Genomic DNA, 17,044 nt, shown 5'->3' with positions numbered 1-17,044 from the left:
TAGGTGAGGAGTGAAGTCGTCAAGATAGTTTCGTAAAAAGTGCAGGCCTTTATTTTGCGCATACACCTCTTTGTAACGAGTAACACGGCAGCGATTGTTGGCTTCGATCGAACCTTCTCGGTTTCTGTATGGCGGTGGCTGGATAAAGGCGAGCCAGACATCATCACATACATTTACACGCGCGTATTGGTTTTCCTAAACTCTTTGGAAGATAGTTACGATTCCATTTCCGCTCGGCAATTAAACGTACGTGGATCAAACAATAAATAACGATTAGACGTCGTTAATAAATAACGAGATTAGATGCAATATGTCGGACATATGCAAAAAGATCTCCATCCTCGCTCCCATTTTGTTCCCCGTCAAAAACGCAGGGATGAATGTGGAACGCGAAGGGAAAGAGATACGAAAGAGATAAATATAAATAAATTGAAAAGGGACAGAGACATATACACAGTGTGAATACTAACTCTAAGATTGTAAGGGGTGATTCCTCACACAAATTTAAGACGAAAACTGCATACGCTCGAAACAGTAGTTTGATTCAAATCAAAGAGACAAGGAGTCAAAGTTGAAGGCAAAGATTCTTTTTCAAAAATTTCGAAAACCATTCAGGTTATTTTGATGAAATTTTGAACATGTGGAAATATACATTATATGAAGTTTTCGTCTTAAATTTACGTGAGAAATCACCCTTTAAAATCGTGTAGAGTATCCATCCCGTATAAAGGAGCGGAAGAAACAGGATACGCGTATCTGCGTGCATCACACAGACGTATTTTTTAGTCGACGATTTGTGTACAACTTATTTCTTTTTTCCGTGTGACGTCTTTCGTTTAATTACGTGTACAATATAAAATGTTACAGCCACGCGCGACGGATGCCAGCGCACTAGGATCACAACTCAATTCGTTTAAAATTAAAAATAAACGTATATTATTTATATATACGCCGTTCCTCCTAATGCAACACGTTGCGATCTCTGTTCCAGCAAATTCGACGATATTCGAGGAGTAACGACACAATTTGCATTGTACACTTAATATCGATACGAAGATCGACGCCGTAAACATCATAAATTCTGTCCAGCACTATTAAGAATATAATCCGACGAGTATTTCTATATATATATAGACATTTGCGAGGCGAGTTATGCTAAATTCCGGATATCAAGTCGAGATCGAAAAACCGAATGTAATCGCGCGATTACTGAACCACCGAAATCGCAGTCGCGGTGTTTCGGACTCGTATGTTCGATCAACCGAGGGGATCTTCATGACGAGAATTGCACGATCGTCTAGCGGCCGCTCTGACGCCGAGCAGCCAACGATACCTTCACAATCACTAAATCAACAATGATAATCATACAAATAATAATGGTAATGATAGCACTAAGTAGTAATAGTAATCATAGCGGTAAATACACAATAATAATAATTTACATTTACACAAGATTCTTCTTCCTTATTCGCGAACAATTAATCATATTACCTAACTATATATGACATGCTTACGGTTATATTCGTTCACCTTATCGCAACGTGATACAGTCTCTACTCAACCGTAAATCTTTAATATCTCGTCGCGAATTAAATCGATCTTTCTCCTTCCTTCTTTATTATAATCAAGCCTGATTAAAGCCAAATTCTTTACGAGTTCTCGTCTCTGAATCACGTTTGACTTAAAACGATTTATTCGCGAAACGGGACGAGGTACAAGAAAGAGAGAGATGATTAAGAGCGATGAAAAAATAGAAAAGATAATCAATCGTAAAAAAATATACAGAGGCGAACGCGTAATATACAATCGATGGATACGATATGCGAGCCTTCTATTTTTGCGAAAACATCGCATCCGTGTATATATAAGAATCCCCAAATTCGTGCAAGCTAAAAGGAAAATTTGATGATGCGGAAAAATAATATAATTCTTTTTAACCGAATTATATGTATCGTATGGAATAGTTTGCAAAGATGTCGACAACCGTTCAATTTAAATCAATGATCGCGCATCAGTGACTCCGACTAAGCAAAGCGAGATTGGCGAAAAATGATTTGAATGACTGATAATGAGGGTAGTAACGCTATCTCTTTTTCACGGAAGTCTTCTTGCATATCATTTTCATAAACTATCGTCACTGTCATCGGCATGAGGTTCAACCGAGACATTTCCGGCAAGTGGCGCGGCACTTCCTTCTCTACTAGTTTCAACATCCTGTTCCATTGAGTTACTTTGTGCTTGCTGTTCATCTATAAGAATACAATAATTTTGTGAAATTGGAAATTAATTATATAAATTATTATATTATTAATAATACATATTTGTGTGATAAAAATATTACGAAATATTACGAATATTAAATATTAACCATTTTACTTGTATAAATATAAAATAGCAAATAATATTTTTAACATAAATGATCTTAAGGTTTTAAATAATTAAAATTTCGTATAGCTCTCACTATATCTGATAACTACATACCTGATTGTGTCGGCGGAGAATCATCATCTCCTTGACCCGGACTCAATATAGCCTCCTTAATTTGACTATTAACACCCTTTGGATCTAAATCCGTTGCCCAACTAAAGTACATTAACGCAAGATGGGTATTGCCTAATTTTTTATGTACCTATTGCAAATATAAAGATATATTTATATAAGAGACGTCAAAATAAAAAAAAAATCTGTTCGATTAACTGATCTCTTACTTTTCCTATCGAATAATAGACTAGAGATTCTTTGGGTATAATATTCTTTAGCTCCTCGAATTCTCTTAGAGCTTCCATATGTCGACCAATAGAGAAGTTGATGCTCGCACGATGGAATTTACATAAAGTATTATCCGGATCATTCATTAGCGCGGTGTTCAAAGTCTTCAACGCCTGATCGGTTTTCTTCAAAGCGTGTTGCACAACACCTATATGACACATCAATGCAGAATTCTGCGGGTTTATTTGTAAGGCCCGTTTGAAGTGTAACTCCGCTAAACTGTATTGCTCCTGTTTCGAAAATATCGTTCCTAATCCGAACCTTTAATGAAGAAATGTTTTACATACAAATTCAGACGGCAATCAAAAAATGTGAAACATTATGATAGTAACGAAATTTTTTAGTACTTACCATGCATTATAATGTCTGGGATCGAGCCTAATGGCGTTACGAAAAGCAGTAATCGCTTTATCTAATTCCTCAGTCAAAACGTATTCATGCCCTAGTAATGTATAGGCGTATGGAAAATTAGGATCCACCTAATCAGAGAATGGTATATTACTTTATAGAATAAGTCGTATATGCAATGCTAGCATACTACGATTAAGATTAACGCACATTACCTGAATAGCTCTTTGGAAAAATTTGATCGCAGTTTCGTGTTCCGTTTGCGCCGAGAAGAGATTGCCTGTGGCGCACCATGCCGCCGCCGAATTACGGTCTTGGGAAACTAGATCTTGAGCAAGCGTAGACAACTGTACTTCTGCGTGTAGATGCCACAGAACAGTGCTATAAATCTCCATCAACTCTGTCCTCTGTGGCTCTAACTGTCGCACTTCAGCGAAATAACTTTGCACGAAAAAAATGAAGCAAACAGAATTAAAAAAAAAAGAGATAATTAAAGAGAAATATAAGATTTGTTCTCATCGCATGCGATATACTCCAACATGCTCCTACCACAGCTCTTATCCAAACATACTCGAGTAGGAACTATGATTAGAGCATGTTGGAATATGTCAGAGCATGCGACGCGAACAAACCTAATGTATCAGAAAAATACCCTTAAATATATCGAAAAAAAATATTATTGTAATTGAACTTCTAATGTTTCGTTTTTTTCATTTTTTCGCTCTAAAGTTTGAACGTACGTCTATTTCATTATACATGGAAAAAAGTGTCAAAATCAATATATTTCTTTAATAGTAATAATTAATATAAATTTATTACCTAGCAGCCTTTTTATAATCCATCATTTCAAAATGTGCACGAGCTAACATAGAAAGTACCCAACCCGTATTGTAGTGTCGTGACGGTAATATACTTAGTATATGAGCCGCATGCGTACATTTGAACTGACTCAAGTGCTGATACGCCATTCCTAATTCTCGTAACAAAGACATTAATCCCTCTGAAAAATTACAGACAAAAACATTTTAAATTATGCTATAGTCGAAAGATATCAAATAAATTAATTAAATATAATTAATTTAGGTATACATACCTGCCGATTGCTTTTGTAATGTTATACCAGAGTGAATATTATTATTTTGGGCATTAAGAGCGTTTGCATTAGCCACAGCTTTTTCAGATGTGATCGTTTCACTTTTCTCCTTTTCGTTCCTATTCCTTTCGTTTAACTCATTAAAGTTGGTTTTATTTAAATTCGCCTTGGCTAGTCTCGCTTTCGTTTTCCGAGACGGAGACTTTGGAGTTGCAAATTTATTTCTATTAGGTGACTTATTGTTTTCCTGAAATATATTTATATGTGTCATATCAAATCGACAGTAATCGATAGAATGTGTAATAGACACTGAGAATGTAATTAAAAGATAAATGAATTAACCAAGATGGGTGCCTAATAACATTTTTGTGTGAATTTTACAATTTCCAATTCAGAAGTAGAAGAAATAAAACAAAAAAATTGTACCTTTACGGAATTATGGCTGAAAAGACGCGACGATCGTCTAACATTGGTGCCCTGAAACGTCGGTGATGGAGGTGAAGTCGGATTAGGTGCTGTTACTGTCACAATATTGGCAGTATTGCTTGTATTACCCGATTGGGAAAATACTGATTTGCCTTGTTGCAACGGTGTTTCTTTTCTTGACATTAATTGCTGAAAGATTGCAAAAAAATTAGTTACTATATATTATGGTACTGAAAGATTGCACTCACCCCTACATGAGCTCTTAGATTACTGACGCGTTTCGCCAAGCTCTTTTGGTCATTGGCTTCTGTGAGAGTAGTATGCGAAGGTGTCTGCTCGGGTGTATTGTTCTCCAATGGCAAAATACCGAAGCTAGGCGTGAGTGGACTCATGGAATTACTGAACATACTGCGATAACGCGATAGTTTCGTCCTCGGCGATATCGAAGAATTACTGTAGTGAATCGACGCATTTTGTGGTGACTCCTCTATAGAAGAACACAATCGCACCTGAGGTGTCTGACCGCCATTTATCAGCGTTGATGCTATCGTCACAGGTGTACTGTAATGCACAAAATAAAATGTTAAACATTAATAAACTATTAATTAAAAATAAAAATTATTATAATGTATAATTATGTATGTACCTGTTAGTGCCATTCGATATAGGTGTATTGTTGCCATTATTTCCAGGTACGATAAAATCTGGTTCAGTGACGTAGCTAAGCGTGGATACAGTACCATGGCACATAGCGAAAGAGTCTAATTTATCTAACTGAAAAATCTTAGCAGGATCCACCTTCTCACCAACATTACAAAGTTCTTCAAACGAGTGCCAAAGGAAGGGATTTAATTTTAAAGCCAGCTTATGGGCTTCATTACCTCTCGCAGTACGCATCATTTTATAATAAATCTTTGCTATTATCTGCAAAGAAAAGCATGCCTGTTCTCCAAATTGAGTTATTATTTCTTCCAAATTTTTCAGTTGTTTGTAATATCCACCAATTATCGCAGCTTCTGCTTCTGCATATCTAAAAATTTTTAAAAGATTAACACACGTTTTTAATATACAGAGCACAATGAAAAAAAAATATCATATTACTTACTTTTCCAAATCATAACAACATTTTGCTAATAGAAATCTACATTGTGCCGAATTGGGTGCCTTCTGAGATAATAAGGCATAAGCTTGCCTAACCCGACCAGAACGATAGTAACATGTTGCCAAAAGAAACAAACTTTCCTCTGTGTCCACTATAATATTGATGTAATAATACATTAGTATGTATATATAAATATAATCAAATTTATTATAAAAATATGAGAACAATATAATCAATAAACGAACTAGATGATACTACCTTCTGCACATAACCGTTCCGCCAGGAATATAGCGTCTGGATAAGCATAATGATTCAAACAATGCCATATGGCCGCCTAAAATTGAAAAATTCAACATTTATCTTGGTAACTGATTGTGCAATAGCAATATACATAATTAATTAAATAAAAAAAATTAAAATATTTAGAAAAAAATATTTTAACAATGTAATATATATCTATAAGTCTTCAGATTTCAATGTAATGTTAGAGAGAAGTGTAGTTCTTTATTATACATTATTACATAAATGATGCAATATCTTAATAAATGCATCCAAAAGCATGATTGCTCACTGAACGCTCAGCTTTTGTATCTGTTGGTTTACATTTTTAGTTCTAACGGAATATGCCAAGAGCTTACTAAGCATTCATTGAATGATCGTTAGTGAAAAGTCGCTTTTGGATGCACCTAATGTTACTTGATCTTTAAAATATATATTTAAAAGAATGATTTTAATTATCTATATATAATGTTATAAAATATATTCAATTAACATTCTTTGAATTGATAAGACTGCATACAATGTATACTATATTACATTTAATTCTAGGTAAAAGCATCTTATTATTTATCTGATACATGCACAATATTCAAATTTATTAATATAATTTGCAAACATAACGTAATAAGTTAATTTTTTTAATAATTTGGAAGATTACAATGGATATATATAAATTCTAGAAACGCTTTCTTTCCCATATTTAATTATCAAGTGACCATCTACAAAAATTCTTAAGAATAGCATTTCTTAAAAATTTCGTGATTATTTATAGACGGGACCCTCCTTGCTCTGTTCATTTTTCTGCGAAAAGGTAAACAGACTCAAAGTTGCATGTTTAGAGTATCATTAAAGTCGAATAAATAACGAGGACGAAAGAACTGTCTTTAAGAGACGGTCCTGCCTTTAAGAGGCGACCATCGTGGAAATCGTTCGACGCGATCAAAGCCGTCGAGGTGTGAATGAACACGCCCGATCGGCGAGACGTCAAAGTGTGGATGCGACCCGATGTACAAAATCTCGCATGTCACAGCGGTGAAGAGGTTCAAGGAAAATTCAACACTTTTACTTTTCTCTCCTCCTCCTCCTCCTCCATCACTCTTTTTCTCTTTCATTACCTGCACTGGCTCCTGCACGATCATCATTCACACTCCGCGAGCGTGATCATAAAAGAACGTCTGGCCCTCCGGGCGCGCCTCGGTGAGAATTTAACGGCGGAATATTTCGGAAGATCCGAAGACTCGGGGACGACCAATGGTGTGTGTATAAAAATTTCTCAGGAGTCCATCTTTGCTTCGATTCTTTTGAAGTAAGCGACTGCTCACTCAGAACGAAGGGCCGCCAACCTCGGCGCTGGAGGGTTAGGAGTTTTACTGTTGAATTTCACGGCGATTGGCAATACATTTGTTACAGCAACAAAAAGGATCACGTGGTTAAAATTAAAGCTTGGTATTTGTTAATTCTGACCATTGATGATTCTTTTTTATCGCTGATGTGGATTGAATGGTTTATAAAAACATACTTTTATTTATTATGCCAGCTGTACACCCGAGCGATGTTCGTCGCGTGCGACACGCGATATCTAATAAGCGAATAACTTTACCTGTTCCGTTCTAAAGCTATACGCTCATTGGATATCATCATTGCGTGTCGCACGCAACGAAAGTCGCGCTGCAGACGGCATAACCAATCGGTAATCAGTAAAACACGAAACACAGCAGCGGATCGTTTTTGATTGGTTGTGCGGTTACGTGATATGCGGCAAATACGCTTCATGGGACTTCATGGGTTTCGATTATTATTTCGGGAATTATTTCGTTTTTCTATAATTTCTTTAGAAAATACAAGAGAAATGTAGGAAATAATTAATTTATTTTGATCGAAATCTATTCGAAACAATTCTGTAATATGCCCAGGAATATTGAAATACTAGAGAGAGACTGATGATAGCGCTGTAGCGTCTTTAATCTATATTTCGATCAATTACATGATTTTTATGTAGTTAATTATAACTATATGGATGACTCAGGCTCAGTTTCACAACTGACGGAATTCTTAATCGAGGTTCAACTTATTATTTATCATCCCAATTTTAGAATTGAAAAGAGATAATGAAGTTGAACTCCTCGGTTAAGAGTTAACCGTTTTTGCGTTTAGAATTTAAATGCGAAAACAACGAAGGTAATAAAAGATTAAAAATAATGAATTTGTTAATATAAGTTTCTATTAAATTTAAGAAAAGTAAATTTTTTTTAAATTCTCTAAAACTAAAATTCTTTAGATGCTCAGCAGCCAATGAAATAATTCGTAGAATATCTAAAGATAAATTTAAGGAAGTCTTAAATATAAGGCCTAACTATGAATACGGGTATAACTATAAGTACAGAAAATATCTTACAATGTTAACAAAAAATAATTGTAAGTTATAATTATGTAAATTCATTACATTATATATATAATTTATACATTAATATTAAAGTATTTTAAAATAAACTACATTCAAAAGGTATCTTATAAGATTATATTTCTAAAATAGTTTCTAAAATGACGCGATAATAAATAAAAGACATATTAACACTATTATACTTATGACAATGGCAATCTTAATTTTCCGCTGTAAGATAATATAGTATTATAATATCATAATTATAATATCATCTTATCAAAAATAACTGAACATCCAAATGTTTATAATACCTTTCTATATCTGTGACTGCTCTGTTCTGACTTTTTGAGTTGAACACGTCCGCCGTCGATGTTATCCGTGGTTTTATTAGCAAAATATTCTATATTATTAATTTGTTCTCCCTAGAAAAAGATTCTAAATGTATATATGTATAAATATTTTTTAAGTTTACATTTAGTAACATGCTACATAATTCATATAATTTTGTTACCAACAGCTTGCACTCACCTGTTTTTCGACTAAAAATGCTATTTCCGTAAACATATCTCTGATTTCTGTGAGAGATTTTTCCAATTTTAGAACATCATTATGTCTACTTGTTATATCTGATAATTGTTGCCTAGCTATCTTACTATCTTCTAAAATCTGCATATAATTAATCAGATATTTGATACGAATAAAAAGATTTGTAATAAATATTATTGAAATTATTAAATTCATATTTACATTATCGACAAATAAGCTAGTTTCTTGAGCATCGAGCATATGATCCAATTCCGCGCTAGTAACTTGTCGCCTTACTATTCAACAAATAGTTTAATTAATAAATAATGTATATGCGTTATATTACAAACTATTTTTTTAATTAGTCTCTTATAATTTAAATTTAATAATTATAACAATATAATATTAAGGAAATGTAAATATAAATATGTAAATATAAATATTGTGTCAATATGTATGTATTCTTGAAAACATACGTAGTGAACGTTGCTGCTGCAAAAGTAAGAGGCACTTATCATGGTATTTCAGTAACGAGGCATTGTAATCGTTCATAATATCAGAAAACATTTGCAGCATAGTTGTATATTGCAATGTTCTAATTCTCGTGTATACACCGTATACAGGTTCATCTTGTGCTACAGTCAAATCGTCAATGGCAATGACACCTTTTTCCATATCTACAAAGGATGCATAAGTTGTAAGAATGAGAAGAGATGCATAAATAAAACTAATAAATAAGAACAAATGTATTAACACACATCTAAATTGAATATATTGCATGGATAAATGCAGTAGATTTATTATAATCAAAACAATAAAATTAATAAGAAAAAATTCACAGACAATTAAGAGTCAACGCGGTAATTAATGCGTACAAAATTCAAATGCATTTAATTAATAATTAATTAAACATTCATATAATGTAATCATAATATAATATTTACGAAATATAATATTTACGATTGATTACATTCAACTATTTGTTATTGTTTTTTCTTTAGCAGTAAATTTAAATAAAATAAATAAATAATCAGAATTGTACATAGATACACAAATTTGTTAATTCTCATTGATAAACATATTTAACTATAGAAAATTTTATGTGCATTAAACAATTTCTTATTCTAATTGATTATATAATAGCAGTTATATAATTATTTTATTATTATAAATACGTATACCAATATTAAAATTAATTGCATAGTAATTAATATGAACAAATATTAATCTATATATGGGGTCATCTAAAAAGTATCCGCGGTACTTTGTCACTAGATAAATGACCATCAACACACATCTAGTGACAAAAAACCGGATATTTTTTAGATGACCCAATAATATCATAATAATTGTAATATATTTCTGAAATTAAAATCTATTTATATAGATGTGTGCTTATAATATAAATATAGAAACGAGTTAAATCGTGAAATCTTCAATATTTTTTATTGTATTTTTAAGTAAAACATGTATTTTATAATTCGAAATACTTACTTTTCATTTTTACTCAGATTAAATCAACGTCTTTAACATGCATCAGTGCGCACAATATGTATGTATATACGATCAAGAATTTGCTGTATGCAATCAAACAACACATCTATTCAAATTGAGTTTAGGTTAATTTTTACCAATGTAGATTAACTTTAATCTCGAGATAATTTACTCTTTTTCTAACTCTTAAAACTAGAGGAAGATAAAATAAGTTAATCTACATCATCTACATTGTTAGAAATAGACATTGTGCAGCTGATTGGTCAGATTGATTATTCAGTTTCCCGCTCGTATATGGACGATAAACACTGTTGATCGCTTGGCGCATCCCATAACGACGATCGAAATGTTTTATAATAAATTCTTCACGAAGGTAATTCTCGCTGGTCATTTGTACCATGGAAGCAGGACCGTAAAATCATTATCGATACGCTTGCAGATGATGATAACCTGAAACCCTGCCAATCTATCTGTTGCGCTATCGTGACGATAAGTTAAGGTTATATTTATGTCTGCGGGTGCCGCGATCACGAGGGAACACAATTTTGATAGTGAAATCGGCACAGAGTCATGAAGTCGCTGCGTGTGTTTCATAATTTTAAGCTGGACATTCTCGGCGAGAATTGGATCAAATCTGTTTGGGACGCCGAATTCGTCGTCTATGACGAGCCGTCCGACGAGTGTCTCGAGTACCTGGAGAGCGACGACGTGAAGCGGCTGCTGCACGAGTCTCGCATCGAGCTGAAGGCATGGCTTGTCGCAAACGAGCACGAGACTCCAGAATTCTCGTGGCAAGCCTTGATGATGTTGAACATTAATATGCGTGGTTTGCTTGCCATGCTGGGTTACATAATGAAGATGGGCCAGCAAGAGACAGACAAAGACTCTAGCCAGGCCTGTCTGGAAGCCACAAGTTTGTATCTTATGTTCCTCACGATACCTGGCAGCAACGCGTTCAGAGTTTATCATCCGAACTTGTACCAGAGAGCGATTGAGACATTGAAAATGTCAGAGAACTTATTCTCCTCCGTTAGAAACAATAAAGGGGTAAATACGACAAATTCGAGTATCGACGATGAATTGTCGTTCTGTTCTAGTCTGTTGCATTCCGAGAGATCGAGACTCACGCGAGGATTAGACAGGATTATTTCTGATCTTGTTACAATGTTAAAATCATTTCGCTTTAAAGAACATGCCGAGTCCTTGGATGTTACAATACGCATACTGTTAAATATCACAAGACAAGAAATGTATATCAAGTCTCACGACAATTCTGGAATAACTTCTTTATCTCAGAATGCGTTTGCAGCTCTGCAAGAGCTATGCAGTAGCAATCACGGTACTGTAGGTTTAACTATAACGTTAATAGCGCAATACATGTTGCCTGATCTGTTATTTCAACATGTAAATGCCCAACCGAAGTCTATAACCATTGTACACGAAGCGGCTATATATTTTCTAAAAAATTTATTAACGATTCACGAGCAGGAAACCATGCAGGGAATCGTCACTTTAATACATCAATTGATGGTAAACTGTCCAGAAAGATTAGAAGGCCGTCAAAAGCAAGCGGCTGTTGTAATAAAACTGTTGAATATATGTAACGAAGTTATGGTTCTCGGTATTTTTAGAGACATAGTATTATTTTCACATAATAGTAAGATATCTTGTAGATTATTCGCGCAGGAAATTGTAGGAAAGCTCTTGACAGAATCTTCTTTATTGAACAACAACTTAAATAAAAATGTCAAGATGAAAATCAGAACGATTTCGATAGCCATTGTATTATCTCGCTGTATAGATCGCTCTGCTTTAGTGAGAGGAAGAGCTATGGCCACGCTTGCTTCGTTCTCTGATTGCAACGACGACGCCGACAAGGCGATTTTTAAAAATATATTTGAAGCTTCAGCCTCATCAAATAAAACGTTTCCCATGCTTGATGACCTAAAAGAAGCGTTGTTGGAGGACGTTGATCTGCTACCAGGATCGACCGCTTTAATTGCAATGTTGCTGGACAGAATCAACGACGAGCGCGCACTAGTGCGACGGAGTGCTTTGAAGATCTCGAGAAACCTATCCATCATGTTCCCATCGCTAGTAAGTAAAATGATGCACGTAATAAGCGATCGTTGCAGAGATTCCACCTTGACTGTGCGCCAATTTGCCGTGCACATTCTATCCGAGATTCTGCAGGAGTTCCCTCACAATTCAAGTCTTCTCGACGAATGGATACAGGCTGTTGTACCGCAGATATACGATATCGAGGCAAAAGTACAAGAGAAGGTGCTGGAGTGTCTGGGAAACGTGTTGATAAATAGAATGACGAGCGCCACTAAGTATATTCCGAATGCTGCGAATAGCTTGCCGTGGAGGATTCTGGATAGATTGAGTAACCTGAGAATGAGGAAACATCTGTCGAAAGCTTGCAGCTTATGGGTGAAGAACGGCGTTATTACCAAGTCTATGATATCGAATTTGCAATCGCATATCGGTACAGATAACACTATAGGCGCGTGGATACTGTTAGCCGCTCTAGCTGAGAATATGAAGATTCCGAATATAGATAAATATATCGCAGATTATAAGGAAGTTATTCGAAAGAACGATTTCCACGCCAGTTTAGTTTTACACGTTTTGAGGCACGCTTGGTCCATCTTGAATCATGATTACCTCGAGGATCTCTATCAGCATCTTTACAAATGTATTTGTCACTTCGAAATCAATTTCAACTTAATCAGTATCTGTCTGGATATTTTGAATAGTATCTTACGGTATTTACATGTCGACCAGAGCAATCACGTGATAGAATCGGATATGGTGGAACTGATGAAATTGTCGGAGATGGAGATTCAAGATTTGTTGAAGGAGAACAGAAGTTGTACGCAAGACACAGTGAAAATCAGAGCTGTATTTACACTGAGTCACGCATCGCTTTTCTGCACCAACAAGATTTCGTCGTCAACTTTACGAATTTTTGAACGATTACTGTTGCAATGGGAATCGTTACCAGATACGGTGAAAGAAATAAAGGATCTACAGGCATCCGCGGTGGTCCTTCTCTGTCAGCAAGCGCTGAGAGATCGCGAAGTCGCGAAAAAAGTCACACCGATACTTGGTAACGTAATGCGTCAGGAAACGAATTCGAATTCATTGATAAAAACATCGGTGAAGATAAACGCTGCGAAAGCGCTAGCCGATATCTGCGTGAGATTTACTGCTCTTGTGGAACCGTATCTTCCGGACTTATGCATCAGCATGAAGGATCCGAATCCAGCCGTACGAGAAGCTATAGTGGTGATATTTATTGAGTTATTGCTGGAAGATTTTATAAAGATGAAGGGACCATTTTTCTTTCACATATTGACGATGCTGTCGGACACAAATAGCATGATACGCGAGTTAACGACCTTTCTAGTGGAAGAGAGACTTTTAATGAAGAACAAGACTTTGATTTCTCAGCAGTTTCTGGAGAGCATATATCATTACAACAATTGCCGCTCCCGGAAAGCGTACTGCGGACACAGAATGCTCGAACAAGAGATGAAGGTTTTAACTCTGCCTGGAAGAGCGAATCAAGAGAAACGTAATGTCATCTACGAATTTATGTTGGAACATCTGGATATGTCCGCCAAGTCTGAACTCGTTGTGAAATTGACCAAGTATATACTTCGCGAGTTATGCGATGAGAATTCTATCGACGTTACGACCGAGGAAGGTGCATGCGTCTTGAGAGATGCAGTATTCATACTCAATAATAATCGTTTGCAACTATCTCCTGGTGAAAGACATAAAGATGATACGGAGCTTGATGAAACCAGCTCGACTCCCTCAAGTACACCTAACAATGCTTTGAATGTCATTATAACGGCATTGAAAAAACATAATTTAGATATTTTATTACCTACGTTAATCATGCTTAAGAAGAAATTAGTTAATTTGAAATCTTCCTTGGAGGAAGATGTGGACAGATTGTTATTCAAAATTTACTCGGAATATGAAAAAGAACAGCTGGTTGATTTATTAGATGAATATCCTGAATTAGAAAAAGAAATGGATCGTTATCAACGGTATGTATATCAGTTTATAAATGACTACATCATTTTTTTCTAATATATAATAAAATCATAAAATTTTTACGCATTCTGATTTTCTACAAAAGATAAAAATTAGCTTTGACTTAGTCTTAACGATTATGAAAGAGATGAATTGAAGTTTGTATATCTTTGTACGAAATTTTTTAATAATTTATTTCATCAGAAATATATATTATATAAATATATGTTGATGTAATCATGTAATGTTTCAGGAAACTGAAAGATAAAATTAATTCAGAAAACGATGACGGTAAAAGCAGTTCGCCCAGTATAAGTAGCAAGGATTCACTAGCAGATATACGTAAGCGAATACCCCGAGTTTTACTTCAGCGTATTTCACCCTCGACACACACATCTGGTAACGAGTTAATTACAAGCCCGGTGCATCTGGAAAGATTGTTGCTACAAACCCCACCTCCAGAGCCAAGCTTTAGTACTAGCACGCCTACATTGACACAAAGTCCAAAATCGTATTCTAGCGATTTTCCCGCTAAAAGAAAAAGATCGGACGAGCGAGAAATGTCACCAAATATTTCTCATAAAAATCTAAGGGTCAACGATGAATGAACTGATCGATGTGCAATGCCGATTTTGATCTCACTTTCAAACATCTAAGGAATCAAACGTCTATGGAATCAATGTACAAATTTACCTACCTCGTAACTTTCGCTGCACGTGAAAAGCCGTCTGCGAAATCGTACACGTACGAATCTCTAATTCTTTTTGCAAGTCTACAAATAGATATATGTATAAGTACATTATATTATGAATTGTAGATTTTTCATACGACTTTTGGATACTGCCACTTACCCTTATTCGTGTGCGATAGAACATTGTTATGCAAGTTTTTCACGATAGAAACGTTTTCAACTGTAAGATGGATCAGACCGCGTATTTCTTCGGCCTACATTTAACACACTATGTCTCAATCATTCAATGAGAATATAAGATATATGATTTCATGATAATTCGATACGTTCATACATACTTCATCAAGTAACTCTTTAAGTTTTTTATTTTGAGCTATTTGAAGGTGTACGTCTTGCAAGAATCCTCTGCCAAAAGTACTGCTGTTGCTTCGGCTCTGGAGAAATTAGTGCATTACATGGTAATTCCGAGACTGTTTGCGTGAAAATATTTTCGATAAAAAGGTATATTATATAATACAAAATATAACTATTTATAATTATTAATTATGTGTACACAATACTTCTGTATTGTGTTTTTTAATCATAAGTGAATTTTTAATCATAATGATAAGTTGATTCGAAAGCGAACAGTTTTTTTATTTGCACACATGATTCATGCACCAACGTATTGTTCGACACGATATATTTAGTAACTGATCAAAGTCCTTTCTTTTTCGATACATTTCTAATAACTACAGAAAAAGTAAAAATACTAACGGCACGCAAATCAGCCATACGATCGCGGACCATGATGAGTATTCCTTTAGAATCGGCATGTAACTGATAATTCTGTGAGTGGAATAAATACAGTATGCTTCATCTTATCTCTCTTATCAGTATACTATGAATATCGAGTAAAATCCGTTCTGCCGTTTCATACCTTGTAGTCGATACATTGTCAATGGAGAAGCATTCTGCTAGAGTACTTCTTCGACTGAAACGCGTGACACGCTTCTAACGTGCACATAGGTAGAAGATACTTTGCATCTGAAATGAAATAGGAAATGGGCACTTAGCAGCTGTGCGTCAGAAGGCCGTTGCAATTATATATTTCTTTATCTAATTTATTAATTTAGAGAGCGATAGATTATGTTAGTGTTAAAAGATATCATTTGTAAAATTATAATACCAAAGACGAGGTAATTACATTTTTAAAGGCAATTTTTATTATTAATCATTGATTCTTTTTCTTGTGTCTAGAAATCTTTTCTCTTCTTTTTAATATTAAAATTAGTAACGCTCATTTAAAATAAAATTTGATAAAAACACATTTTTGACACTAACTTAATATTAAAAGTAAGTTTAGATTAGTTTACAATATGAATACTGCCAGATTCTTTTTCTTATATAAAAATATTTATAAATTTATTTATGAGGCACATAAATAGTGTCTCCTGAAATAAAATGTAAAATTGTTTTAATAAGTTGACATTTGATAAATATTTATCCAAAAATAATTATCTAGAAATTTTCTGGAAAATATTTTGTTCTATATTTTAATTAAATTTAATATTTAAAAACAGTAGAAAGAAATATAAAACAGAAAAGGAAAACTATTTTTAAATATTAATAGAGTTATATTAAGTTGCTTTTATTATAACAAACTATTTTCATTATTTTTAATTATTGGTTGAAAAATAAATTTAATTCTATTGATAAAAATATATACGTAATTGTTAATTATTACATTGTCATTTACAATTTGCAATAAATTTAATATTACAATATGAAAGAAAGAATTCAACAAATAGAATTGTAAAAAAATTTTAAATGATAAATGTAGTTTTTCATTTATTTAAAACAATTTTAATTTATAACATTCCGAATACTATGTGAACTATT

The 17,044-nt window shown here is 34.1% G+C and overlaps 3 protein-coding genes across 3 annotated transcripts; 1 reads left to right on the top strand and 2 right to left on the bottom strand.

The window, feature by feature from the left end:
• Positions 1-28: 28 nt before the first annotated feature.
• Cdc27 (cell division cycle protein 27) lies at positions 29-7,358 on the bottom strand. Its single transcript, XM_011063068.2, has 13 exons — positions 7,133-7,358; positions 5,997-6,072; positions 5,742-5,889; positions 5,283-5,666; positions 4,885-5,197; positions 4,637-4,825; positions 4,211-4,457; positions 3,937-4,117; positions 3,333-3,558; positions 3,121-3,248; positions 2,709-3,030; positions 2,482-2,629; positions 29-2,249 (listed from the first exon to the last, which is right to left on the bottom strand). The coding sequence occupies exons 1-13, from the start codon at positions 7,157-7,159 to the stop codon at positions 2,122-2,124; spliced, it is 2,517 nt and encodes an 838-aa protein (XP_011061370.1). The 5' UTR covers positions 7,160-7,358; the 3' UTR covers positions 29-2,121.
• Positions 7,359-7,869: 511 nt separating this feature from the next.
• On the bottom strand, positions 7,870-16,196 carry LOC105150166 (syntaxin-1B). The gene is made up of 10 exons (XM_011063067.2): positions 16,083-16,196; positions 15,920-15,991; positions 15,502-15,597; positions 15,324-15,417; positions 15,170-15,244; positions 9,402-9,602; positions 9,148-9,221; positions 8,929-9,066; positions 8,712-8,822; positions 7,870-8,628 (listed from the first exon to the last, which is right to left on the bottom strand). Exons 2-10 carry the CDS (start codon positions 15,950-15,952, stop codon positions 8,554-8,556), a joined length of 897 nt encoding a protein of 298 aa, XP_011061369.1. The 5' UTR covers positions 15,953-15,991; positions 16,083-16,196; the 3' UTR covers positions 7,870-8,553.
• Positions 10,962-16,659, top strand: LOC105150165 (condensin-2 complex subunit D3). Its single transcript, XM_011063064.2, has 2 exons — positions 10,962-14,486; positions 14,726-16,659. Exons 1-2 carry the CDS (start codon positions 10,990-10,992, stop codon positions 15,078-15,080), a joined length of 3,852 nt encoding a protein of 1,283 aa, XP_011061366.2. The 5' UTR covers positions 10,962-10,989; the 3' UTR covers positions 15,081-16,659.
• The last annotated feature ends 385 nt before the right edge of the window (positions 16,660-17,044 follow it).

The sequence above is a fragment of the Acromyrmex echinatior genome, chromosome 8 (assembly GCF_024713525.1).
Source record: "Acromyrmex echinatior isolate Ae372 chromosome 8, ASM2471352v2, whole genome shotgun sequence".
NCBI classification, from domain to species: Eukaryota; Metazoa; Arthropoda; class Insecta; order Hymenoptera; family Formicidae; genus Acromyrmex; species Acromyrmex echinatior.
Note: the sequence above shows the minus strand (reverse complement) of the source record. Positions and strands in the feature narration are given on the sequence as shown.

Excerpts from the sequence above, each read along its gene's own strand:
- Cdc27 (XM_011063068.2), bottom strand. The coding sequence starts at position 7,159 with ATGATGATCGTGCAGGAGCCAGTGCAG. Across the intron at positions 4,118-4,210 it reads ATTACAAAAGCAATCGGCAG|AGGGATTAATGTCTTTGTTA; the intron begins GTATGTATACCT and ends GTAATTTTTCAG. Across the intron at positions 3,249-3,332 it reads TTTTCCAAAGAGCTATTCAG|GTGGATCCTAATTTTCCATA; the intron begins GTAATGTGCGTT and ends TTCTCTGATTAG.
- LOC105150165 (XM_011063064.2), top strand. The coding sequence starts at position 10,990 with ATGAAGTCGCTGCGTGTGTTTCATAATTTTAAGCTGGACATTCTCGGC. Across the intron at positions 14,487-14,725 it reads GAAATGGATCGTTATCAACG|GAAACTGAAAGATAAAATTA; the intron begins GTATGTATATCA and ends GTAATGTTTCAG.
- LOC105150166 (XM_011063067.2), bottom strand. The coding sequence starts at position 15,952 with ATGGTCCGCGATCGTATGGCTGATTTGCGTGCC. Across the intron at positions 15,598-15,919 it reads GTATGGCTGATTTGCGTGCC|AGCCGAAGCAACAGCAGTAC; the intron begins GTTAGTATTTTT and ends TAATTTCTCCAG. Across the intron at positions 15,245-15,323 it reads TCTATCGCACACGAATAAGG|ACTTGCAAAAAGAATTAGAG; the intron begins GTAAGTGGCAGT and ends ATCTATTTGTAG.